Source organism: Canis lupus, chromosome 11, assembly GCF_003254725.2.
Source record: "Canis lupus dingo isolate Sandy chromosome 11, ASM325472v2, whole genome shotgun sequence".
Lineage (NCBI taxonomy): Eukaryota > Metazoa > Chordata > Mammalia > Carnivora > Canidae > Canis > Canis lupus.
Window position 1 is genome coordinate 56,626,729 of NC_064253.1, and position 26,587 is coordinate 56,653,315.

The 26,587-nt window shown below is 41.8% G+C and overlaps 1 protein-coding gene across 12 annotated transcripts in view; it reads left to right on the forward strand.

Annotated features, from left to right (window-relative positions):
* Positions 1-26,587, forward strand: part of INVS (inversin) — a 156,089-nt gene that overhangs the window by 110,231 nt on the left and 19,271 nt on the right. For all 12 annotated transcript variants that reach the window (XR_003130078.3, XR_007414096.1, XM_035697274.2 and 9 more), the window contains one exon: positions 13,129-13,415. Coding sequence is in view for 10 of the 12 variants with exons in the window: in XM_035697274.2 (XP_035553167.1) it covers positions 13,129-13,415 (287 nt within the window). In the remaining 2 variants the exon portion in view is untranslated. The remainder of the gene's footprint in view (positions 1-13,128; positions 13,416-26,587) is intronic.

The window sequence follows — 26,587 nt, forward strand, 5'->3', positions numbered from 1 at the left end:
TATGGAGACTGTGTTCCTTCACAGCCCAGGAATCAGGGTGGAAGGGGACAGGTGGCAGGAGCAGGCAGGAGGGGGAATCAGGGGAGGATCTGAGATCATGTTGACCCCTGTACCCATGTCACCTTCCCCCTTCTGCCCACTGGGTGTGCAGAGCACTGTGGCTGCAGTGAAGGACCAAGGCCCGATCCCTGCTCGGTGGCTGTCCCTCCAGGCTAGTCCCTGATGTTCCAACACAGGAACAGACCACCACCACAGCCATCATGGCAAGGAGTTGGGGGTGGGAAGGTGCCTACAGGAAGCTGCAAGGACGTAACTGCTCCTCCTCCTTCCTTTCCTGCCTTTCCACAGGAAACTGATACCAATATCCCGCCTACTTCACTAGAAGTGTCTAGTTTTGATTTGATTAAAGCAACCAACTTGTGTAAAAATAACTAGCCCTCCCCACCTATTCCTTCACAAATCTGTACTACATTATGTCATTTACTCAAGAAATATTGACTAAATTCTTACTGTACATATAAAACTCTTGTCTCAAGCCTTTGAAAAAAAGTAACTAAAAGCAAAGTGTTTGCTTCAAGGACATCACACTATTTTGGATAATGATACAGAATGTGTAAAATAGTCATTTGTACCTATTATATACACACTGTGATTATTTTACCATAAATGATTGATTTTTGGATAATGCCTTGGTTTTCCTCCTTGGAGACCTTTGTTGGACTCTTTCTCTTTTTTTCTTCCTTCCTTCCTTCCTTCCTTCCTTCCTTCCTTCTTTCCTTCTTTCCTTCCTTTTATTTGCATTTATTCTATGCAGAATTTACTCCTAGGATATAAGTTTTTGTTTCTTCAGTTTCTTCTGGGGTATCTTTTTATTCGGTGCAACCTCCTTTTCTGGTTTAGGAACAGTCTGCTCTTTTTCAGTAAGGATCATCTCAGTGCAGCAGGGAGAGTTCATCTGACCATGAACCCTATAAATTCTATGCCATATCCTGGAGGCTTTGTCCACCTGGATGTGCTTCATGACCAGACGATCTACCTCTAAACCCTTAAGTTCAGCATTACTGTCTTCATTTTTAAGCATGTGCAGTAAAAATTCAGCACTGTTCTTGGGCCATCCACCACTGTTTGGCCTGGGCACACCTCCCAACTCCACCATTATAGCAATGGAATGGTTCACACTGCTTCTGCAGAGTGACATCCTTCTGGTACTTGGTGGCTTTTTGGATATGCATACCTGTGGTGGCCTGGGCAGTGTCATGTGTATTCTTACAGTGAACGTGAAGATTCAAACCTCTTGATTTGCATGATTTTGTAGGGTTTTCTAGGTCCAGCGAGTAGTGAACCATTTTCAGAAATCACCTCAGGCCACTAGGGGAAGAAGAAGAGTCGTGGTGGCTCCTGAAGAGAATTTATGAGAACTCCCGTTGGGTATTTTAAGTAGCCGAAGAATTTTGCTTTGGTAGGTAGAGATGCCGAAACCCATTCTTTCTGATGGGAAAGACAACAGAAAGATTCTTGATGGGAGTAACATCCTTGTACCTTGAATGTTTCCAAATCTTGAATCCTTCCATATCTTCCCCACAAGGGGGAAGCATAAGTGTAATAAAGAATAATTTAAAATAATAATAGAAGGCAGGACGAACCATTTTAGTAAGTAAATACCACTGTGACCTGAGACGTTAACCATAATGGCAGCTTGGGTAGTTAAGACTGAGGAAATGGCAGTTTCTGTGAGTGAAGCTACCACAGTTGGTGGCGTCCTAGGAAATCTGATCCTGCACTCTTCTCTTCATAAGGCCATCTTCTCTTCACTTTTGCAAAAGAATCCAGTTTAACATAAGGCCTCTGTACATGCCTCTTCTTCGGCCTTATAAAAGTTCCGCAGGAGAGTGACAACTCTAAGTGGGTAATACATGTGGCAAATTATCCTGAGTCGCAAGTTAAATACTCTCTGCAGGGGCTGGAATGTTGTTTTTGCTTCTATCTGGTGTTTTCATAAACTCCACTTTTAATGTGTGAGCATCTGTTTTCAGAATTTGAAGTCACACCTACCTGAATATGAGGTGGAATTCTACAAGGCAATGTGACTGATTTTGTATGTCCCCCCAGAAAGGAGCATATTAGTCCAAATCCGTTCTGCTCTGTTACTGTAGAGAGGGGCCCTGGAGCCCCCACACTCCTTTTCCAGCAGGACAGAGGGTCTGTGGTGGAACACAGCATTTCTCTCTCTGGGTCCTGGTGTTTTCACCTGTGACACATGGCAGATTAGACCAGCTGACTCGTAGGCACCCTCTGGGTCTGTGGAAGCCCCCGAATCTTCACAGTTAATGATCTCAATCTCTTTCATCTCTCCTTTGCCTCCTTTGCGCAGAGGCCATATGCCTGGGTAGAGAGTTTGTGGACAGGCTCTGCTAGTCAGTGTGGAGCTGGGAACCAAGAATCCATTTGTTAGATGAGCTCCTATATGGAAGAAGGGCTTTCACATCAGGACATGCTTACAGATTTTTTTTTTCCTAACTAGGTTTTTTGTGACTCCCAGCCTTGAGGGCTTGAAAGGGCACAGGGATTCAGGAACCATCTAGTCCAATCCCCCCCCAGTTAGTTGTTATCCTGGTTAGTGTCACCATCACCAAGGTGCATCCTCCTTGTTCTTATGGCTTAGTTTCTGAAGCTCATTTTTAAAAACACTTTTACATGAGACTGTGCTTACCGTGACAATATCTAAAATCGCCTTAACTGGAAATTTATAATCTTCTTTCCTTTTTCTCAGCCCCAGTCTCTCCTTTATTAGGTGTCATTATTGGAAGGAAACAAATTTCGTGCAGTCCAGTCATCACCTCCTACAGCCCTTGTGCCATAGAGCTCCAAGGGAAATATTTAAATGGAAAAGAAACTCATTGCATTTGTTTAATTTTATTTCTCAAAAGTGATTTCTTAAGATCTGAGTCAGTGTTTAATTTTGGCCTTGGTTTTCGCTTTTAAGGAACAAAAATCAGAATGGTAAAACTTCAGTCCTTGCTGCCACCGGCGCCTCCCTGGCTCAGGCGTCCCAGGCATATCATGCCACCTCGGGGTCCCAGCGTAGCATCTTAGGATGATGGCACACATCACCTTCCTTAAAGCAACGATGTGAAAGGAACTTATTAAACTTAAAATGACTTCTAATTTACTGATAGAGAAATTGGGAGAGAGTGAGGTTTTAGTCATATTTTCCGAGGCATGTTTTTTAGAAAATACTATTTAAGAAATAGCTATAATCCACTTAAAAGCACTTTATAACTCATACTCCCCACCTATGTTGTTGCCGAAATGAACATCGCTGTAATTGACCTGCCACAGCACGCGGCTGAATGCACGCGAGACAAGGCTGTATTTATGTTGCTCACTCGTCTCCCCAAAAGCTTCCTTTTCACCGAGTTTCTGTTTCACCCTCTAATCTCAGCTCTCTTCTGCCTTTCCCCTCTCACATCTTCGTAATCACACCACCTCCTCACTGAGGTCAGCTCTGCAGACTCGCCCTTACGCTGCACCTCGTGCTCTACTCTTTTCCACTGGAAAGGTATCTACTCTTGAAACTTGAGTGACTTCATCTCTGTAGATAGTCCATTACTCTGTCTCACATCTCACATCCTGACCTCCTGGAACTCTGATTCCACATCATCAGTTGCCTCCTGGGCATTTCCATTTCGCTGTCCTTTTGTGACTTGCTAGCACTTTCCATTTGTGTGTTGTTGTCACTGTCACTTCAGCTTCACCGTGAAACCTGCAACTCGCCACCACAGTCGGTGTCTCTTCTCACCTCCTTATTTCCCTGGCTGGTGCTGCCCCCATTGATGCTGTTAATTCCTCTTAAAATGTGCTCTTGCCTTCATTCCTCTGTCCCACCACTCTGTGAAGGCCATCACTCTTGAATACCATCCACGGTGCTACATAACCCTTCACCACTCTGCCTCCACTTCTGTCTCTAAGGCCCATTTCTCTCCATGACCCCCTACCTGCCCCACCCTCAGGTGTGTGGGCTCAGCCATCCTGAACTTTCCTCACTTCTTCATGTTTCACTTTCTTTTTTTTTTTTTTTTGTATATTTTTTTATTGGAGTCGATTTGCCAACATATAGTGTAACACCCAGTGCTCAGCCCATCAAGACCCCCCTCAGTGCCCGTCACCCAGTCACCTCATCCCACTCCCACCTCCCCTTCCACTAACCCTTATTTGTTTCCCAGAGTTAGGAGTCTCTCATGTTTTGTCACCCTCTCTGATATTTCCCACTCATTTTCTCTCCTTTTCCCTATAATCCCTTTCACTATTTTTTATATTGCCCATAGAGTAAAACCATATAATGATTGTCCTTCTCTGATTGACTTACTTCACTCAGCACAATACCCTCCAGGTCCCTCCACGTTGAAGCAAATGGTGGGTATTTGTCGTGTCTAATGGCTGAGTAATATTCCATTGTATACATAAACCACATCTTCTTTATCCATTCATCTTTTGATGGACACTGAGGCTCCTTCCACAGTTTGGCTATTGTGGCCATTGCTGCTATAAACATCGGGGTGCAGGTGTCCCGGCGTTTCACTGCATCTGTATCTTTGGGGTAAATCCCCAGCAGTGCAGTTGCTGGGTAGGGCAGATCTATTTTAAACTCTTTGAGGAACCTCCACACAGTTTTCCAGAGTGGCTGTACCAGTTCACATTCCCACCAACAGTGCAGGAGGGTTCCCCTTTCTCCGCATCCTCTCCAACATTTGTTGTTTCCTGTCTTGTTAATTTTCACTTTCCATAACTTTCCATGCGCTCTGGGAGACCTGAGCTGCATCCTGGCTGCTGTATGAGATTGTGTGTCTCCCAGAGGCACATGATCAAGTCCAGTTTGGGTCACTCAGTTCAAACTCTTGTGATGCTACAGTCCCTTCTAAGGAGGTGGTTCTGTGTCCTCAAAAAGTCAAGTGACAAGGAATTCAGGCAGCACATTCCATAGTAATGGACAGTTCTATCTGGCAGAAATTCTTACCTACCTTTCAATCTTGAGATACCCCTTGAAGCAAAACAGAAAAGTCTAAACCCTTTTTCCATAAACCAACTTTCAAATCATTAAAGAAAGTGCTCCTGGCATCCCTACTCCTGCCCCAGGTCTCCTCTTCTCATCATAATAGATCCAATTTCAGCCCACCTCCCTGAACACCTTCAGGCTGTCACTGAGTTTCTCCAGGGCTGACGCAGAGCCCTGACCCTTCTGCTTGAATTGTGGTCCGACCCATGGGGAAACACTGCCATGGTTCTACTACATGCCACCCACTTCTCTGAGCCTCAGTTTCCATTAATAATATGAAGATTTCTTAGTCCAGGATGGGCTTTGGGGCTCCATGCATGCCCTGAAGCTATACATAGTGATTTGTCTATTGTGAGCATATGTACTATTTGGGTGGTAAAGATCTATATATTTTTTATCATAATCTCAAAGAAGGTCCATGAGTCACAAAGAGATTTTTAAAAAACATTGGTTTAAATGATATCTCAGCTCCCCCCACCCCACCCAGCTCTAACATTCTATAAGTCCAAGGTTCTAAGACACATGACATTTTCTTATTCCCTCAAGAGGAAGTCAGAGCCCAGATATTCCTCAGCCTGTTATTCAGCGACAGTAAAGAGACAGAATCTCACAAACCCCCTCTGTAGGGCACAATACCAACTGAAAAGGTTAGAGCAGAACCTTTTCTGTCTTGTGAGGTAATCAGTTTCCTCTCACTGGAAATATTTCAGCAGAAATGAAATTATCATCTCTCTGGGATAATATACAAGGAATTTTTTTTAATTATATAAAGAACTAGTCGTTGAGATCCCTTCTGAGTCAAAGATTCTGTGAGAGCTAGGTTGCATGTCCTTGCTTATGCTCTTGCCTCCGCCTAAAACAACCTCTCACTTCCCTCTTTCTCATTTTGACATTCTTTCTAGGTTTTTTTTTTTTCTTCCCAGGTGGTGCCTGCCTCCCATAGCCCCCATAGCTCTGTGTAGGTACCTCTGTGTTAGCCCCCATCACGTCTAGAACCCGTCACATGCAGAACTATCTATAGGAGCATATGGGTCCAACTCCCCACTAGATGGTCTGTTCCTTGGGAACAGGGATTATATTTGTGTCTCCATATTTCCAATATCTTAAAATACCTGACATTTAATAAGCATTTAATCATAAATGTTCAATCGCTACCATTACAGTGAGCCTGAAACTTTACATGAGTCGTTTTTCATTCTAGGCCTTAGTTTCCCCCTCAGCCAAGTGGGAGGCTTAGTCCCCTTCAACCCTGTGAATCTCTAAGTGTACTACTTTAATCTATCTGCCTTCCCTGGGCAGAAAATATATTTATGTGCCATTTATCCTCATGACACACACTGGTCCTTCTAGATTTGTGCATTCGGCTTCCTAGCTCCCTCCATATTTATCATGAGCAAATTACCAGTTGACAGGTTTATGATAGTTCTTTATTCTGATTTTTTTTAAGATTTCATTTATTTATTTGAGAGAGAGAGAGACAGTGCATGAGCAAAGGGGAGAGGCAGAGGGAGAGGGAGAAGCAGGCTCCCCTGCTAAGCAGGGAGCCCAACACAGGGCTCAATACCAGGACCACGGGATCATGACCTGAACCCGAGGCAAATGCTTAACTGACTGAGCTACCCAGGTGCCCCCTTTATTCTGGTTTTTAAAAGCCTAAGAGCAAAGGGGTTCACCACTGCATATACTTGAACATCCCCACCATGTGGATTCCACGAATTTCTGTTTGCCCAGAGTTGAATTTGCCCAGTTTTGAGAAGAAGAAAATTCTATCATATACTGCAGAAAACAGCAGGCTCTCTCCCCTTCCAGTGGAGTGCCGGAAGTTTCCATGGCCATGAATGTGGGACCTACGACAGGTCAGAGAGAGAGGATTAAAATGGCTCTTACAGAAAAGGGAGTTGTGTAGTTGCAACATTGAGCATTTCTGAAAATATGGTTAGGCCCAGTCCGGAAGCTCTTAGACTGCATGGCACTCATGCCAAACACTGATTTCTTCACTTCTATCCAGATCTTGTCACAGGGCAGCTTTATCTTAACAGCTTTACGTAAAAGTAATAGTGATCAATTATATTTATATAGTGCTTTCTTTAATGTTAATTTATTAAATCCATACAATCATTTGGTAGGTAGGACTACCCATCCTCATTTCCATCCTCATAGCTATCCTCAATCTCATTTCACAGATGGGGAAAATAGCATACAGAGGTTAACGCTCCTGAAATCACACAGCTCATAAGGAGAAAGATGGCATGTGAATCTCAGTCCTACCCTGAGCCCGGGTTCCTACCAGCCATACTTACTGCTGGAGGCTGTCTCCAGCTGCCAGCACCCATCTTGATAGGCCAGCATGCAACAGCTCTGCTTCTTTTATTTTTTTTTTTTTTCCTTTTACCCAGGCCTCAAATCAGTTTTTCTCTTACCCCAGAGCTTGTTCAATTGCTCAGTGTTGTTTCAGTAACTGTTGAAAGAGTGATGCCAAGTCACCATCATCAATTCTGCAACATAGTTTAATAAAGAATCTTCCTATTACTCTCAAAGCTAACATGGCAGTGCACACCAAATTCCTCCTAAATTTTTGAGAAAATTGAAAAAAATTAGTTGGTTCCAAGCCTACACCAAGACTGTAAACAATAATATCATTAGGGCAGGGGTACCTGGGTGGCTCAGTTGGTTAAGTGTCTGCCTTCAGCTTGGGTCATGATCTCAGGGTCCTGCAATAGAGCCTGGTATCAAACTCCCTGCTTGAGGGAGTCTGCTTCTCCCTCTCCCTCTGCTCCTTCCCCTGCTTGTGCGCTTGCTCTCTCTCTCTCTCAAATAAAATTTTTAGAATCTTAAAAAAAAAAAAAAATTATTAGGGCAAAGCCCAGTTAAATTGGTACAACGGGACCTGCTAAGTAGATGTTCCTTTTCTGTCAGAGCCATTTTAATTCCATCTTTCAAACCTCTCTGAGGTCCTGCCTTCGTAGCAATGACAGCTTGAACACTCCACTGGAATAAGAAGAGCTTGCTTCTTTCTACAGTTTCTGACAGAATTAATTTCTTCTTGTTGAAACTGAGCAAATATGATTCTCTATTGGAAGCCACATTGGAGGGTACAAAAAAGCATCACCTTCCAGGACTTAAATTGTACGGGCCCAGAGGGAGGTCTGTGCCACATTGTGCAAACAAACATGCCCAGTCCTGAGATGCTAAAGCCGTTGGACATTCAAGTCATTTAAATTATGGCCCTTGATCTGACTCTTTGCACACCAAGCAATCGTTGGATCACTGAGTTCTTTTTTGGCCCATTTCTGTAGTTGTCATCTAGGCGACTCATTTGTAGAAATCTCCATCCTTGGGACTCAGGTCTGGTTTTGGGGGACTCCAGGCCACATTACTGCCTCATAGTGGCCCTTCAGAGATCTGCAGCAGTAATGTGTCCCTTACGTCATTTTTCACCTGGGTGACACAGCCCTGGTTCCTTCAGCCCACAGTTTGGAACCTGGACTCCAAAGGCAGGGCTATTTTATTGGCATTAAGATTCTTCTATGTTAGTAAATTTCCTGCTAAAATGTTACTTCCTGTGCATAGGCAGAATTTTCTCTTTAATTTTTCATATAGTCTAGAATAGCATTGGTTCCTTTTCTGATATTTGTTCCCAAACTTGACAAAAATAGGTCACATTTATAACATAACTCCCATGGAGATTATTAGATCTTCTACATTCTGCAATAAATTAGTTTGAGAAAAAAACATGTTTCAGGACAATTGAGTCTAAGGGTTTAGGACTAAAAGTTATATCCGAAGCTATATGACCCAATTCATTCTTTTTTTTTTTTTTTCTTTTTTTGAGAGGTGGACATAGGGGAGGAGCAGGGACAGAAGGAGAGAGAGAATCTCAAACAGGCTGCACACCCTGCATGGAGCCCAATGTGTAGCTCGAGCTCACAATCCTGAGATCATGACCTGAGCCAAAATCAAGAGTTTGATGCTTAACAGACTGAGCCACCCATGTGCCCCTGACCCAATTCATTTTTTAAATGATAGAAATGGATCAAGTGAAATTTTAAAAAACAACTCAGTCACTGCGGCCAATGGTATAGGGAGGGGTAAAGAACTGAGGTCTAGCTCAGCTGTCTGCAGTTTACCATGCAGTCATGGGTAAGTCACTTGTCTCTGCCTCAGTTTCCTTATCTACCAAATAAAAGTGAGTAAATTGAGATTCCTTTGAACTCAGACCATGAGCAGTGGAGCTGGACCTTATTCCCCAAGGACACATGCATGTACGATCATGTTCTGCTCCCGGGCTGTAGTCTTTGTGCATGTGTGCGTTCGCAGTGGTATTGTTGCTTTTGTTTTAAGGCAGCAATATGTAAATAGGATGCAGGCTATGCATAGTCCCAATTCTAATCCCACCCCCTTATCTGCAATGATCACTACTTTTACATCAAGAGCCACAGCTCTGGAGAACTGCACAGTTGTGGGCCATACGTCACCTGGAAGATTTTTTTAATACATCAGTTTTTTATTTTTTATTTTTTTTATTGGAGTTCAATTTGCCAACATATAGCATAACACCCAGTGCTCATGCAGTGAAGTGCCCCTCTCAGTGCCCGTCACCCAGTCACCCCCACCCCCCGCCCACCTCCCTTTCCACCACCCCTTGTTCGTTTCCCAGAGTTCGGAGTCTCTCAGGTTCTGTCTCCCTTTCTTATATTTCCCATCAGTTTTTTAAAATATTAATTTATTTCTGCTCACAAACTGAGGCTCTAATGATATATTCTGATAATTACATTCTTTCTTCCAAATCTGCTATAACTTAGTTCTACCAAAATGAAAAATGCCTTCCTGCAAACCTTCCCTCCCAAAGTAATCTTCAGAAGACAGGGTGCCCTTGTTTTCTGGACATTCTGATCACTCTAAAAGGCTAGATCCCCTGTTTGTTCTGTGGCTGCCTTCATGGAGGCCCAGAAAGGTCTGCAGTAACAAGGTTTGCCCTGCACCTGATTGTAAGCAGCTGCTTAGAATTGAAAAGGAAAGCTGTTTAGTTTCCCAAAAGAAAGAGAAGTGACCACTCAAATAACAAAGTCTAATTTATCACCTCCGAGCCCTTCTTAATGGCAGTGAGATCCATGTAGATGCCAAGCCAGACAACCGCACGTGTGTGTCTGTCTAAAGGACCAATATTCTCTTAGAGCAGTTCTCTTCATCAGTGCTCGTAAAAAGAGCAGCCGTCCCCGTGCCTGCCAGGAGCAAGGCTGTTAGATCAATTAGTGGCACTTCAGCCATCCAGATGCTTCCACCTTCTTCTGAAAAGCAGCCTTCTCCCAGACAGCTCACACTGAAATGGCACCTGCTAGCATCCATATGCATCTCAGGCACTGATGATGACAGGCTGTCCAGCTAGCCTGTGGATTGCAGCGCTGCATGCTCAGGTGTCAGCAGTTGGCAAAGCGTGTAACAAAACCAGAGTCAAGGGAAAACATCAGAGTTATACGGGACTTAGCACAACCCATCTGGCCACTTTTGCTAGGAATGGGACGTAGTGGGAAACTATTAGGTAAGCCAGCGTGGACCACAGGAGCTTCACCACAGGACAAAAGACCTTCAGAAGGGGAAGTTAAGTTGACAAGGCATTATATCAAAGTGTAACCCAGATACCTGTCATCTGAGTCTTCTCTGTCCCTTGAGATCTAAATAAACATTGCCTCAAATCCCACAGCCTGTGGAAATCTGAATTCTATGACTTCTTGGAGGCGTAGGGTCTCTGCCTCACTCTTGTTTCTTGCGTCCATGTCTGATATCTTAGCTCTGCAGCTTGTCAAGTTGCTTTTAAAAAAGCATGTGTGAGCCTGGTAGACCTTACCCAAAAGGTGGTGTCATTGAGGAGAATCACATTTCATATCCCGTCATGGTATAGTGAACAGTCCATGTGAGGTGCCTGGGTGGCCCAGTCGGTTAAGCATCCAACTCTTGATTTTGGCTCAGGTCATGATCTCAAGATCATGAGATCTAGCCCCACATCAGGGGTGGAGCCTGCCTAAGACTCTCCCTCTCCCTCTGTGCCCTCCTCCCTGCACCCACTCTCTCTAAAAACAAAACAAAACAAAAAAACAGTCCATATGAAACTTTCCTGTTGCCTTAAACCTTGCTACTCAAGGTGCAGTTCGGAGGGCCAGCAACACCTCTATAACCTGGGTGCTTGTTAGAAATGCAGAATCTTGAGCCCTCCCCCAGGCTTGCTAAATCAAAATCTAGATTTTAACGAGATCTCAGGAGACTCCATTCGTTAAAGTGTGAGGAGCGCAGACCCAAAGTTCTTCTCCATCAGCTCCTCATGGAGGGTTCTCAGCCTGGCCCTTGCTATACACAATACCCAGCCTTTCATCTTCTCTTTCTTCCCCCTCCTTTCTCTCTCTCTGGTTCTTTCATCTCCTCCTTCCCTGTCAGGAGCTTCAAACGCATTCTCTTTTTATCAGGAGCAGCACTCCCCCAGAGCCTAGAGCCAGTTGCCATCCAGGCCCTGAAGGTCTCACCTGCTACCACCCTTCAGTTCTGTTCTCAAGCTGATTAAAATATTTGTCCAAACAAGGTCCCCTCTCCCCCAAGAGGGACTCTGATACCAGCTATTACAATAAAAGAAACCTATCTCATTACAAAAGATACCCCAGATTTTATAAAGACATCTGGTTTCCAAACTGACCCCTAAACCAATTCCAGGTTATAAACTTATATCATACAAGTGTTAGACCTGGGAAACTGAGTCTCCAACAGGAAAGTGACTGGCTCGATATCATTTTGTATTTATTGGCAGGAGCAGGACTAGAAAAGTTCTCATACTTCCCAGTGTAGGCTTCTCTCCACTACGGGCCTAATCATTCTCCTTTATGTGGCCGCCTACTTACTTCTCTTCCTGAGCCATAACTGAGTCGTCTGAGCAGCACATATGCATGGGGTGCCTGCTGTGCTCCAAGATGAGAAGATGCAAAACAGACCCAATTTTCCCACGCTCCGTGCCTTTGCCCAAAGTGAAAGTCCTCACTCCCACTTCATCCGTGTAGCAAACCTCTCCACATCTTTGAGAATCAGCAGCTGGGACCTTCTGGACTCCTCCAGACAAAATTAATCACTATCCCTCTCTGCAAGCACTAGTGTAACATTTCTTCCATCATTTGTTAGGTCTTTTTTTCCTAGCTGTCTCCTCTGAAATCAAGCTTCCTTCGCTTGTTGTGGAGGGTTGTACTCGGTGGCCGACGGTGCCCAGCACAGGAGAGGCTCAATGTTAGTTTTCTTCTCCCTTTCTTTCCTTTGGAAATCCTTAGCAATTAATGCTATTGGTCAAACAGATCTTGTACTGAACTTAACCTCTTCATCCTCAAGCAACTTACCCCTTTCTAGACCTGCGCTGCCTCAGACCCATACTCCTCCTCCTCCCACTGCCACTCATTCCTCACCCTGGCCTCTGCTGGCCAGCCCTCTTCTATTCGGTTGCTAACCACCAAGGCCAGCCTAGTCACCAGAACTTTTGTAGGACTTTTTGAAAATCATCCTACCTTCTGGACCTCATTTGCAAAATGTGTGGGTTTGTCTCATTAGCTAGAGCTCTCGATAGCCAGGTTGCAACACATAGGTGTGTTATATATAATCAGTTGTGAGGTGCTTTGTAAGTAATTGTTTCATATAATCATAAGGCCTGCCAATGGTCTTTTTTAATAAATAGATAAATTTAAAGGTTATCTCTGTACCTGGCATGCTCAGTTGCATTCTGATTTGCTTTCTGGAATAGGAGAAAAAAGCAGATAGTTGCAGGGATCCCACACAAGCTTGGGTACACACACCTTAGGATTGTGTCGTGTCTCACAAACAGAGTTTTCCATCATGTGTGCCCTGATCTATAAGATTTCATTTCAGCTTCATCATCTTTTGAGTTATGAGTTCTGGAGAAAAGACCAAGAATTGTGAAATCATGGAAACTGTGAATTTCCAAACCCCTCCTGTGATATAGTAGCTCCTCATAAAATTTAAATCTCACTCAGGAACATCTGAATGGGTAGCACTCTTAATTTTTTCCTCTACCTCGTTGGCTGTGCTTCCAGGAAGCGAGAGGAAGAAAACAAACGAAGGGAAGCAGAACAGCAGAAGGGAAGGCTGAGTCCAGATTCCTGCAGACCCCAAGCCCTTCCCTGTCTTCCCAACACCCAGACTGATTCCCACAAGCAGAGCCGGGCCCCCAGCAAACAGCCTCCCTCCAGCGAAGCAGCCCAGGACCCTGACAAGAGAGCCTGTCGAGGAGGTCCAGGCAGAGTATCTCCAAGCAGAGCTCCCCAGAAGGAGCAGCATCTTTCCCCAGATGTGCAGGGAACAGTCCCCAGAAAGCCAAACGGTAGGTGTATTGCCTTTGTTATCTGATGCCAACCCATGGACTGTGGGCTCTCTTGATTGGTGTATTTAGTCCATTTGCATTTAAGGTTAATTATGTCAGCCCTTAACACTGCCATTTTATCATCTATTTTCTGTTTATTTCCTCTGGTTCTCATCCCTGTTTTTTCTTTTTTCCCCCTTCCTTTGGGGTACTTGAACATCTTTTAGGATTCCATCTCGATTGGCTGATAGTGGTTTTGAGCATCTCTTTCTATGGTTTTTGTGGTGGTTGTTCTGAGTATTATATGTATAATATATATAATATGTATAATATATGTGTATATATGTATATATGCATGTATATATGTGTGTATGTATGTATTATATACTTACATGTTTACTATATTAAGTATATATACTTATATATATACTTACTATATATGTGTATTATATACTTACATATACATGCATGTATAAAATATATGCATGTATAAATATATACATACATGTGTAATGTATGTATTATACACATATATGTATGTATATACTTATATGTATATGTATAATGTATATATACATTACAAGGAACCTATAACTAGTATCAACATTTTACCACTTTGAGTGAAATGTAGAAACCTCATTTCCTTTTAGGTATCTTGACCTTCCCCACTTTTAAATATCATTGATTGGGTATCAGATGGTATTATAATTTTTGTTTCAATAATCAAATATAATTTATTTAAAAAACATGAGGAAAAGGATAGTCTCTTTTTATGTACCCACAATTCTGTTTTTCTGTTGTTTCGTCTTCTTTCCCAGTACTCCAGATTCCTTCTTTTATCATTTCCTTTCTGTGCAAGAAGCTTTATTGGCCAGTATTTAAGGGTAGCTCTACTAGCAATGAATTCGAGTTTTCCTTTGTCTGAGAATGTTTTAATTTCATTCCTGAAGAGTTGATAAACCAGATCCAGAATGCACAGTTGGCAGGTCTTTCATTCTCATCCTTGAAAGAGGCTGTGCCACTCCTGGCTTCCTGGTTTCAGATGAGAAATCCACTGTCCTTCAAATTGATGTTCCTTGGTAATGTTTCCGAGTAACATGTCACTGCTCTCTGGCTGCTTACAAGATTTTTCTTTATCTTTATCTTAGTTTTCAGTAGTTTAATATGATGTGTCTTGGTATGGATTCTTGGAGTTTTTCCTGTTTGGATTTCACTTAGGATGTTGGGGATCCCCAAGAATCCCCCCAAATTTTAGTAACTTGCTAAGAGTACTCAAGACTCAGCATATATTTGCACCCACAGCTAGGATCTTTTATAAAAAAAGAGATACAAGTCAACATCAACAAAGTGAAAAGGCACATGGAGCAAAATCTGGAAGAAACTTTCCATGTAAATTTCCAAGAGTCTTCTCCCAGTAGAACCACACAAGACATGATTAATTCTTCCAGCAATGAATTGTAACAACCAATTAGCCTTTGTCTACCAGGAAAATATACCTAAACTTGGGACTCCAGAATTTTTATTGGAGTCAGTTGCGTAGGTACCTCTGCCTAGCGTATACTACAACTCCAGGCTCCCAGAAGGAAAACAAGTATTCTGCATAAATTATATTATTTACCCAAAGCAATTTAAGCATATCGAGCCATTCTTTTAATTAGGGAACAGCGAGAATCCTCCAGAAATCTAAGTGCAAATGCCAACATAGTGAAAAAGGCAAATAATTGTCTTTATTATTATAAAAATAGTTTTGATCTTGTGGAAGCCAGAAAGAGTCTATGAAAACTCATGGTGATCCAATTCAGGGCTTGGACAGTTTATTCTATTCACTGAGCCTTATTTCCTTACCTATAAAATAAGGGGTCGTGGGGGGGGGTTGGGTATACAAAAAAAAAAAAAAAACACACAAAAAAAACAAAAAGAACAAATGGAAAAGCAGAAATAGACAAATACAGAGAACAAACTCATGGTTGCCAGAGAGGAAAGGAGTTGGGACAATGGGCAGAATGGGTGAAGGGAAGTGGGAGTTATAGTCTTCCAATTATAGAATGAATAAGTCATGGAGAAGAAAGGAATAGGGAATAGCATAGGAAATACCGTCAATGGTATTGTTATAGTGCCATATGGTGACACCACAAGTGTATTGGTGAACATAGCATAACAGAATTACTATGTTGTATGCCTGAAACTAATGTAACATTGTATATCAACTATACTTTAATTTTAAAAAAGAAAAAAATAAGGGCATACTCTCTATCCTGCAAGACAGTTATGAATATAAATCAAATAATATTTATTATAGCCCAGTAAAGGTCTTCAGTAACTACTTCAGTAAAAGGTCTTCATTAACTACTGAAAAGGTAAAAGGTCTTCAGTAACTACTGTTATTAACCCACACTAGTGATCTAGCCAAAACAAAACAACATAAAAATACATATGAATGACCACAAACATATCCAGAATATAATTCCATAACCCATTTTACAATGATAATGCATCAGCAATGTATGCCTTAAGGAGGTCTGATGCTCTGTTATATATTCATCCATTTATTCATTCAGCTAGTGTTAACTAGACGCCTATCATGTTACAACCACACTGAATTTCCTCAAAATCTTTCTTAGCCTCAGGTCATTGTGTATTTACATTCCCCCTATCCATATGGATAAAAAGTGCCTCTTATTTTCCAGACCGCAGGATGAGTGTTCCTTCCTCTATACAGCCATACCTCCTCACTAAACAAGGCTTTGTCTTCCTGCTTTGTGCTCCCATAGGTCTTCTGTAGTGCCATATTAGAAAGATCATCACCTTTTATTGTTGTTACTGGCTTGTCTGTTTTTTCCAATAGATTGCAAGATCTGTAAGATCAGGATTGTTTCCATTATTTGCTGCTATGTTAAAAAAAAATACACTAAAACTAAGTGGCCTAGAACAACAATTTATTATTTCTCATGATTCTGTGGGCCAGTTGGGCAGTTCCCCTATAGTTTCACCTGGTCTCATTCATATGCTACATTCAGGTGGAGGGTCAGTTGAATTGGATGGTCTGAGATAGACTGACTTGAATGTCTGACAGTTGACACTGGCTATCAGCTGAGATTCCTTGCCTCTGCTTTATGTGTCCTTTCATGCTCTATTAGCTAGACTGGCCTCCCTACACATGGTCTCTGGGCATCATTCTAAGAAAGCAAAGGCAGAAGCTATAGGACCTCTTGAGGAATAGGTTCCAGAATTTGCATGCTACCTTCTATTCATCAAAGCAAGTTATACGACCAGCCCAGACTGAATGATATGGAAAAATATACTCCCCTTTGCACATACTAGGATGGGAGCAATTTTTGACGATTAAACAATCTATCACAGTTCCTTTTTGGTCACAGATTATTCAGATTCCTCCCACATTCACAATATTCTCACTGTTATCACCCCAAATGTCATCTCAGTTGTCATAGCAAGCTTGAAGTTTGGGAACATGAGACCCATGTCATGTCCAGATTCCACAGGTGTGAATCTTTCCAATTTCAGGGACTAATCAACCCAAAACACACATTATCAACCCCCCACATATACCCAAGAAGCAATGGTGAGGCAGGGACAGAGTAACTATGGTAGATGCCCTTGTTCCAAAAGGGGAGAAATAAGAGGCACATACCAGTTACTAGTCCATAACAATTCTGAAAGCCAACTGGTTACATGTTAACAGAGCCCCTACTCTGGAATATGGAATGTTCCTTGGTTACAGTGTGGTTTTGCCCCTATGTGTGGTTTCCTATTTCATTCTTCTCCTTGGCTCTTGGCTGTGCCACCTGGGTTCTTGGTTCTACTCTGAGACATCTTCCTTTTTCATAAGACATAGCCCATGTTTGCAGTGAAATAGCTCTCACAGCCTGTTTCCTGCCTTATAGGAAGCTGAGGTTCCAGAAGCTCCTGTTGTTTTGAACTGCCTCAGTGTTTCAAGCTACTGATACTCTGTGATGCAATTATCTCAGAAATTTCATGGTTTCCAGGGACACCTGGGTGGCTCAGTCAATGAAGCATCTGACTCTTGATTTTGGCTCAGGTCATGATCCAAGGTGTCTCCTTGGGAGTTCCCTCTTCCTCTGCCCCTCTCTCCCTGCTCATGCTTGCGCTCTCGCTCTCTCAAATAAATAAAATCTTTAAAAAGAAATGTCATGGGTTCCCTAGGAATCTGATTGGGTTCACTCCATGCTCCAAAACTACATCCAAAATTATTTCTCAAACAGGCCTCTCTCTACTTGGGTGGCTCAGGCTGCTGTGGGAAAATGCTTCAAGTTCTTAGAAGTTCTTTTGTTTAGCTTACAGTGCCTCCAATGTACCATCTTAGATATTTTTGAGGTCTTAATAAAGGGCTGCACAGTAGTAATCTTGATCTTTTTTTAAAAAAAAGATTTTATTTTATTTATTTATTCATGAGAGACACAGAGAGAGAAGCAGAGACATAGGCAAAGGGAGATGCAGGCTCCCTGTGGGGAGCCCAATGCGGGACTCGATCCCAGGGCCCCAGGATCACAACCTCAGCCAAAGACAGATGCTCAACCACTGAGCCACCCAGGTGCCCCTTGACTGGATCTTTATCCTTAAGTCATATTTTATTAAGAGACTCTTTTATTGGCTGGAAAGAATGAATATGCAACACAGCTTTCTTTTCTAACCCAGCACATTTTTGGCTCTTTGTATTTCCTATAGATCCTGCTTGCAAACTGACCAGTTCTTTCCTAATTTTCTTTCTTTCTCCCCATACCTTATCACATGCAGCTAAAAAAGCCAGTTGAGACTTCTTCGGTTATTGTACCTGGAACTCTCCTAATCCATATCTACAAATTCATTAGATATGTTTTCTAAGTTACTGCAGGTAACTTTTGCCAGTTTTGCCAATGAGTCTGCCACTGAACAATACAATTGACCATCCTCCAAACTCCACTAGCAATTTCCTGTCTGCTCTTTCAGCCTTTGGTTCTTGTCTCTTCGTTGCCTTTCCAGCTTATGCCCAGTAACCAGTCTCTTAAGTCAATGTTATGGTTTCTTGTTAGGCCAGCACCTCTTTTTTTAGCTGTTGGTTTCTTGTTGATGATCTCTAGTGACGTAACAAACTACCCATAAAACTCAGTGGTTTAAAACAACAGTCATTTATTATATCTCATAATCATCCCCGCACCCCCCCCCACCCCCCACCCCCGGTAGATCACTTGGTTTCATTATGTGGCTGGTGGAAGGTTGGCTAGGTCAGAAAGACCAAGACGGCTTCCTTGCCCTGGGTGGCTGTTGGTGCTCCTGTGGGCTGAGGTGCCTCAGATCTCTCCTACATGACCTTGCGTCCTCCAGGAGGTTAGACCATCTCCCTTGCATGGCGTCCTCAGAACAGCGCCTGAGAGTAAGAAAGCCAGAAGTCACAAGCTCTCTTGAGGCCTCGGCTCCAAAACTTTCATATCACTTGTACCACATTCTGTTGATCAGAGCAACTCACAAGGTCAGTCCAAATTCAAGGGGGTAGAGACATCTCTAAAATAAATAAATCTTAAAAAAAAAAAAAAAGACATGAAGGTATTCATTAGGTATACTATGTTTTCTGTAACAGAGTTCCATTTTATTGCAAAACTTAGCTTCTACTCAGTTCACTAAATCACTCATGTATGCATTCATTTCAACAGGTATGTTTTTGAGCCCACACACTAGGTACCAGCCATACTTAACTATAATTAGGGCTAAGGACCATACCATCAGCATCTTTCTTATAACAGTGAGCAGAAAATTGGTTATATAGATATTTCTTGACATGACTCCCCTTAGAAAGCACCCATTAAAAGTTTGGTGGGTTTGGGGCTTACTGTATACCACAAGAGTTATGCTTAATTCCTGCAATTTTGCATATACAAGTGTTTTCCCCCTAATGCAGTGCTCTACAAAACAGAGAGAAGGGAGAGCATGGTTATTTCAGACTTTTTACAAGTACAGAGGGTAATTGTGCTTCCTTTTATTATAAAATACCTTGAGACTTTATTTTTTTAAGAGAGCGAGCAGGTCATGGGGGCAGAGGGAGAGGGAAAGAGAGAATTGTAAGCAGGCTTCACACTCAGCATGGAGCCCGACATGGGGCTCCACCTCACAGACCCTGAGATCATGACCTGTGCCGAAATCAGGAGTTGGATGTTTAACTGAGCCATCCAGTTGCCCCAAAACACCTTGAGACATTTATGCTACAAGAGCAATCAGATCTACTGTGGACCTGGTCACATTGAGATACAATCAGTCACCTTACATCCTGAAAAATACTCATGAAATTTCAGTTTCATTTTTAGATTCAAATATACAGATAGGGTCTCAGAAAAGCCCAGCATCCAAACATTGAGGAAGAGTAATTAGAAGGGATGCCAATGAGCCTGATTCAGATGTAAAGAGAGGGAGCTCCACTTTCACTGGCAGCCTCTGCCCTCATTTACCTACCTCAGAAGCCGGAGTACAAAGGAAAAAGGAGATTTTCTACAAACCAATACTATCCATGGACTGGAGCTTCTCTAGTATAGTATTTCTGGGAAACCCCAACATAACTGGGCAAAGGGCACCCTGAGCCACTTTCTATTTGACCACAAAAGAAGGGTCATAGCTGCTCAACCCATCAGTGCTCTTGCAGTGCAGACAATGAGGGTTGGGCATCCCAGCAGGAACCCAGAGATGGGAAATGTGGGCCACTTCTTTTTCTCCTTCAACCTACGTCTTAGAAATAGAGAATGTTAGAGCTTGAGGGTTATTTGAAAGCATCCAGTACAGCCTTTTCAAAACAAGTCAGGAAATGGAGGCCCTGAAAGAGGGGTTTGCCCAAAAACATCTCTTAATATAAATAAGAGATTTCTTTCTTCCCTCTCATAGTAATTCTTCCCTTCTTGTTTACAGTGAATGTCGAGCCTAATGGCTGAGTGCACAAGCTTCAGAATCAAATACACTAGGTTCACATTTAGACTCTACCACTTACTAGCTATATAATCTTGATCAAGTTACTTAACTTCTTCTAAGCCCCCATTTCTTTATTTAAAAAAAAAAAGATAATGCCTCTTAGAAATTTGTGAACATTAATGCAATAACCCATGAAAAGATTTAAACGCAGTACCTACAACACTCTATAAATATGAGCTGTTTTTTTTTTAAGATTTTATTTATTTATTCATAGAGACACAGAGAGAGAGAGAGAGAGAGAGAGGCAGAGACACAAGCAGAGGGAGAAGCAGGCTCCATGCAGGGAGCCCGATGCGGGACTTGATCCCGGTTCTCCAGGATCACACCCCGGGCTGCAGGCGGCGCCAAACCGCTGTGCCACCGGGACTGCCCCAATATGAGCTGTTATTGTAATTGATCTCAATATTATTTCAAAAGGTACAGAAGGAAGGAGACATAATATTTAGAAAGATCAGGAATGCCTGAGTGGCTTAGTGGTTGATTTTCTGCCTTCGGCTCAGGGCGTGATCCTGGGGTCTGGGGATCCAGTCCCACATCAGGCCCCCTGCAGGGAGCCTGCTTCTCCCTCTGCCTATGTCTCTGCCTCTCTCTCTCTCTGTGTCTCTCATGAATAAATAAATAAAATCTTAAAAAATATATTTATAAAGATCACTGTGGCTGAGTGGAGGATGGGCTTGAAGGGCCTACACTAAGACACAGCAGCGGGGTGAGGAGTAAGGGATGGGACCAGAGAGGTGGAATTAAGAGGACTTGCTAGCAGATTGCTTGTGGGAGGTGGTGAGATAAAGTTGTCTTTGAGTCAGGAGAGTCTAGTGGAGGAGAGACTCACTGTTTTAAGGGCCATCCCTGGTGTTATCTTCTTTCTCACCATATGGGCTGCCACAGCTAGTGGGTATGACTGGTGGGAGTAAGTGGGCCCTTACATTTGGTACATGTACAATGGCTAAGGCAGAAAATTCAGTTACCACCTATATGCCAAAGACTCCCTGACCTCCTTCCCTTTTCCAATTATATATATTTAACTATTTACTCATGCCCTCACTTGAATGTCCCAAAGGCATCTCAAACTCAACCTATCCGAGACAGGACTGATGGAGATTTTATGTAACCCTGCTCTGCACATTGGTTAATCACATACTCATCCTTTTGAACATTTAGGACAGGAGTAATGATTATTTCCTTTTCCTTTACTGTCCAGAAACCCATTTTCCCCCTCTCATCCTTCACCACCATATATTCTAGATCACATCCTCTTAATTCCATCTCTGGACTATTGTAGTAGCTTCCTAACTGGTCTTACTTATCTGCTCTGACTCCCCTAGTCCATTTTCCTGTCTGAACAGATTGGTCTCTTCCAAACGAAACCTCATCATATCTCTCCCCCACTCAGAGCCCTGGAATTAACCATTTCTCCAAGGAACCCTGGTTCCCTTTGTTGGAGAATGGTTTTAGAAAACAAAATCTGAGTGCTGGGTGGGCGTATTACTATTGGAGTACCGTTGCTCCTAAGCCCTTTCAGCAGACAGAGATAAAAATTATTTACATCTATTTCTGCATCTATCTGTGTGTATATCTCACACACACACACACACACACACACCATGAGTTCATATTCATGATACCTCCAGTCCCATTCAACACCAGAGCATTTATTCTATCTTTTCTCTTTATTTGAAGTGTTTCCTCCAACAGTGAAAGATCTGGCTCCCATCATCTAGGATATATATACTTATTTGTTCAATCCTAGTATACACATAAAGCAGTTTCAGAATTGCTAACCATATCCTTGTGAGAGACAAACTTACTAACTTAAAAAAAAGGAATACAGTTAGATTTGTTTGTTTTAAATATTTTATTTATTTATTCATGAAAGACACAGAGAGAGAGGCAGAGACATAGGCAGAGGGAGAAGCAGACTCCATGCAGGGAGCCCGATGTGGGACTAAAACCCAGGACCCCGGGATCACACCCTGAGCCAAAGACAGATGCTCAACCCCTGAGCCACCCAGGCATCCCAGATTTGTTTGTTATTATTTTATTCCATTTTGAATTCTTTCCCACATCCTAGCTGATTTTAATTGTTGTGTGCTTTTTTTTTTGTAGTTGGGTACGTTTTATTTAAACAGAAAGTGACTTTTTTCTTTTTTTTTTTCTATAAATTTACCTATATTGGTGTTCAATTTACTAACATACAGAATAACCCCCAGTGCCTGTCACCCATTCACTCCCACCCCCCGCCCTCCTCCCCTTCCAACACCCCTAGTTCATTTCCCAGAGTTAGCAGTCTTTACGTTCTGTCTCCCTTTCTGATATTTCCCACACATTTCTTCCCCCTTCCCTTATATTCCCTTTCACTATTATTTATATTCCCCAAATGAATGAGAACATATAATGTTTGTCCTTCTCCGACTGGCTTACTTCACTCAGCATAATACCCTCCAGTTCCATCCACGTTGAAGCAAATGGTGGGTATTTGTCATTTCTAATAGCTGAGTAATATTCCATTGTATACATAAACCACATCTTCTTTATCCATTCATCTTTCGTTGGACACCGAGGCTCCTTCCACAGTTTGGCTATCGTGGCCATTGCTGCTATAAACATCGGGGTGCAGGTTCCCGGCGTTTCATTGCATCTGTATCTTTGGGGTAAATCCCCAGCAGTGCAATTGCTGGGTCGTAGGGCAGGTATATTTTTAACTGTTTGAGGAACCTCCACAGTTTTCCAGAGTGGCTGCACCAGTTCACATTCCCACCAACAGTGTATGAGGGTTCCCTTTTCTCCGCATCCTCTCCAACATTTGTTGTTTCCTGCCTTGTTAATTTTCCCCATTCTCACTGGTGTGAGGTGGTATCTCATTGTGGTTTTGATTTGTATTTCCCTGATGGCAAGTGATGCAGAGCATTTTCTCATGTGCATGTTGGCCATGTCTATGTCTTCCTCTGTGAGAAAGTGACTTTTTTTCTAATTACAAAATCAGTTAATGTACATTACAAAATGATTTTTTTTTACAAAATAATTTTAAAACAGAAAAGAACAAAGAAAAAAATTATTCTTAATCTTAAGATAAATAACTCTCATCACTTTGGTACAAATCCATCTAAAAACTTTCCCTTTTTTTAAAAGCAGAAACGTGTGAGCATCCTATTTTGAAATCCTCTTACATTATTCCCCTGTTTTCAACAAAGATTAGTAGCTGCATAGTACTATATCAGAATACTGAATACAGCATGATTTGTTTAATCATGTCTGTGTTGTAAGATATATAAGCTAACTAACCTTTTGTAGAAATTTTTGTATACATCCCTAATTTTTATGTCTCTTTAAACATCCTGCCAAAGTTCATTCCACGAAGGTTGCAGAAAACTGTTTCGCCCTTTCAAAACAAAAAAATACAAAACTTCTCTAAACATTTAGGCAAATAGTGATTTTATTGAATCTGAGTAGGATGGAATTTTTTCATATTTTTATTTGCTTTGTGTATTTATTTTCTAGATTGTTCACTGATGTCGTCTGTCAGTTTTTATATTGGTTTTCATTTTCTTAATATTTCTAAAAGCTCAGCACATATAAGAAGAGCAACCTTTGTCTATCATATATAATGCATGTCTTTTTTAAGTTTACCTTTTAATTGTTTAAGGTTTTTTGAGATTTTTATTCTTGTAGTTTTACCTAAGAAAAGGGTTTTCCCACTTCAAGATCTGATGAGGAGACATATTTTCTAATTTTTACTATCGCAAATTTAAATTTTTTATATAGTGGTACCAGAATCTAATGACTTCCTTTTAGAGAACAGGCAGTTGTTCCAGCCATATACATGGAATAATCTGCATGGAATATACAACAATATACTATACGTGGAAACGAGCCATACACTTGGAGCTGCAACACTGGCAGTGGGCTTTGTGAGTAATGGCTTCAGGAGAGGTACAGCATCCTTCTCTAAGTTCACACTCAGGGGCTCCAAGCAGCCCAGCTCCTCACCACAAATTAAAAATTCTATGTTTGTTATATATTTTTATACATGGGTGTATTTTTAGCTTTGTATTCTTTCTTAGCGATCTATCTATATTAATACCCAAATCACATTATTTTTATCATTACTAGTTAATAGTATCTAAATGCCATCTAGCAGCCCCTTCATTATTTTTCTTTTTTTCCTTTTTTTAATTAAAGTCTGGTTGACATACTATGTTACATGGTTTCAGGTTTACAACATAGTGATTGGACAGTCCTATACATTATGCAATGCTCACCATAAGTGTAGCTACCATCTGTTACCATACGACACTATTATATTATTGACTATAGTCCCTATGCTGTACTTTTCATCCTTGTGACGTATTTTAGAACTGGAAGTTTATACCTCTTAATTTTTTTTTTTAAGATTTTACTTTTTATTCATGAGAGACACAAAGACAGAAGTAGAGACATAGGCAGAGAGAGAACCAGGCTCCCTGAGGGAAGCCTGATGCGGGACTCAATCCCAGGACCCTGGGATCATGCCCTGAGCCAAAGGCAGACGCTCAACCACTGAGCCACCCAAGTGTCCCAATTTTTTTCCTTTTAGTACGATTTACTTTTTAGAGCCATTTTATGTTTACAGCAAAATTGAACAGAAAGTACAGAGTTCCCATACACACCTGGCCCCCAACACACACATACTCCCCCACCATCAACATCCTATAACAGAGTGGTACATTTGCTAAAATTGATGAACTGCACTGATACATCCTTATCACACAAAGTCCGTAGTTGCCATCAGACTTCATGACTGGTGTTGCACATTCTATAGTTTTTGACAAATGTATAATGACTCATATCCACCATTATGGTATCATACAGAATAGTTTTGTTGCCTGTATTAGTCAGGGTTCTCCAAAAAAACAGAACTAATAGGATATATATAAAAGAGGAGATTTGTTACAGAAATTGGCTCGCTTGATTATGGAGGTTGAGAAGTCCCACGATCTGCTGCCTGCAAGCTGGAGAACCAGGAAAGCTGATGGTATGATTCAGTGAATCTGAAGGCTTGAGAACCAGAGGAGCAGATGGTGTAAGGCCGAGTCCAAAGGCCTGAAAAATCAGAGGAATAAGGGATCTGATGGTGTAAGTTCTGCTCCAAGTCTGAGAGCCTAAAACCAGCCGTACCTGTGCCTGAGGGCAGGCAAAGATGTCCCAGATCAAGCAAAGAGCAAATTTGCCCTTCCTCCACCTTTTTGTCCTGTTGAGGCCCTCAAAAGACTAGATGTTGCCCACCTGCATTGGTGAGGGCAGTCTTCTTTACTCAGTCTACCAATTCAAGTGCTAATTTCTTTCCAAGACATCCTCACAGACGTGCAGAAATAATATTTTACCAGCTATCTGGGCATCCCTTATCCCAGTCAGTTGACACATAAAATTAGCCATCACATTACTCTAAGAATCCCCTGTGCTTGCTTGTGTATCCTTCCCTCCCTTGAACCCTTAGCAACCACTGATCCATTTACTATCACCATAGTTTTGCCCATTTACACAATGTCATATGGGCAAAACTGGAATCATACAATAGGTTGCCTTTTCAAATTGGCTTCTTTCACTTACTAATATGCTAGCAATATTCATGCAAGAGAAGAAATATTTCACTTAGGAATATGCTCCATAGTCCGATAACTCATTTCTGTTTAGCACTCATTTCATTTTTAGTTCATTTCCTTTCAGCTCATTTCTTTTTAGTGCTGAATAATATTCCATTGTCTGGATGGACCACAGGTTAGTCCTCTATTCAGCTACTGAAGGACATCTTGGTTGCTTACAAGTTTTGGAAATTATGAATAAAGCTACTCAAAAAATCCATATGCAGGGTTTTGGGTGGACATAAATTTTAAATCATTTGGGTAAATAACAAAGAGCACAATTGCTGGATCCTATGGTAAGAATAGTTTTGTAAGGAACTGCTACAGTATCTTCCAAAGTGTACTATTTTGTATTCAGCAGTGTATGAGAGGGCCTGTTGCTCCACATCCTCATCAGCCTTTGATGTTGTCAGTGTTTTGGGGTTTTCATCATTCTGATATGTGTGTAATGGTGTCCTGCTGTTTAGTTAATTGGAGATTTTTTGGTGTATGTGAAACATTATAATGGTTCTAAAAGTCAGAGCTATACAAAAAGATATGCACAGAGAAGTATTGCTCTCCCTCACCCTACTATCCAGTTCCCATTTCCCCCTTCTTTCTCTCCCTTTCCTG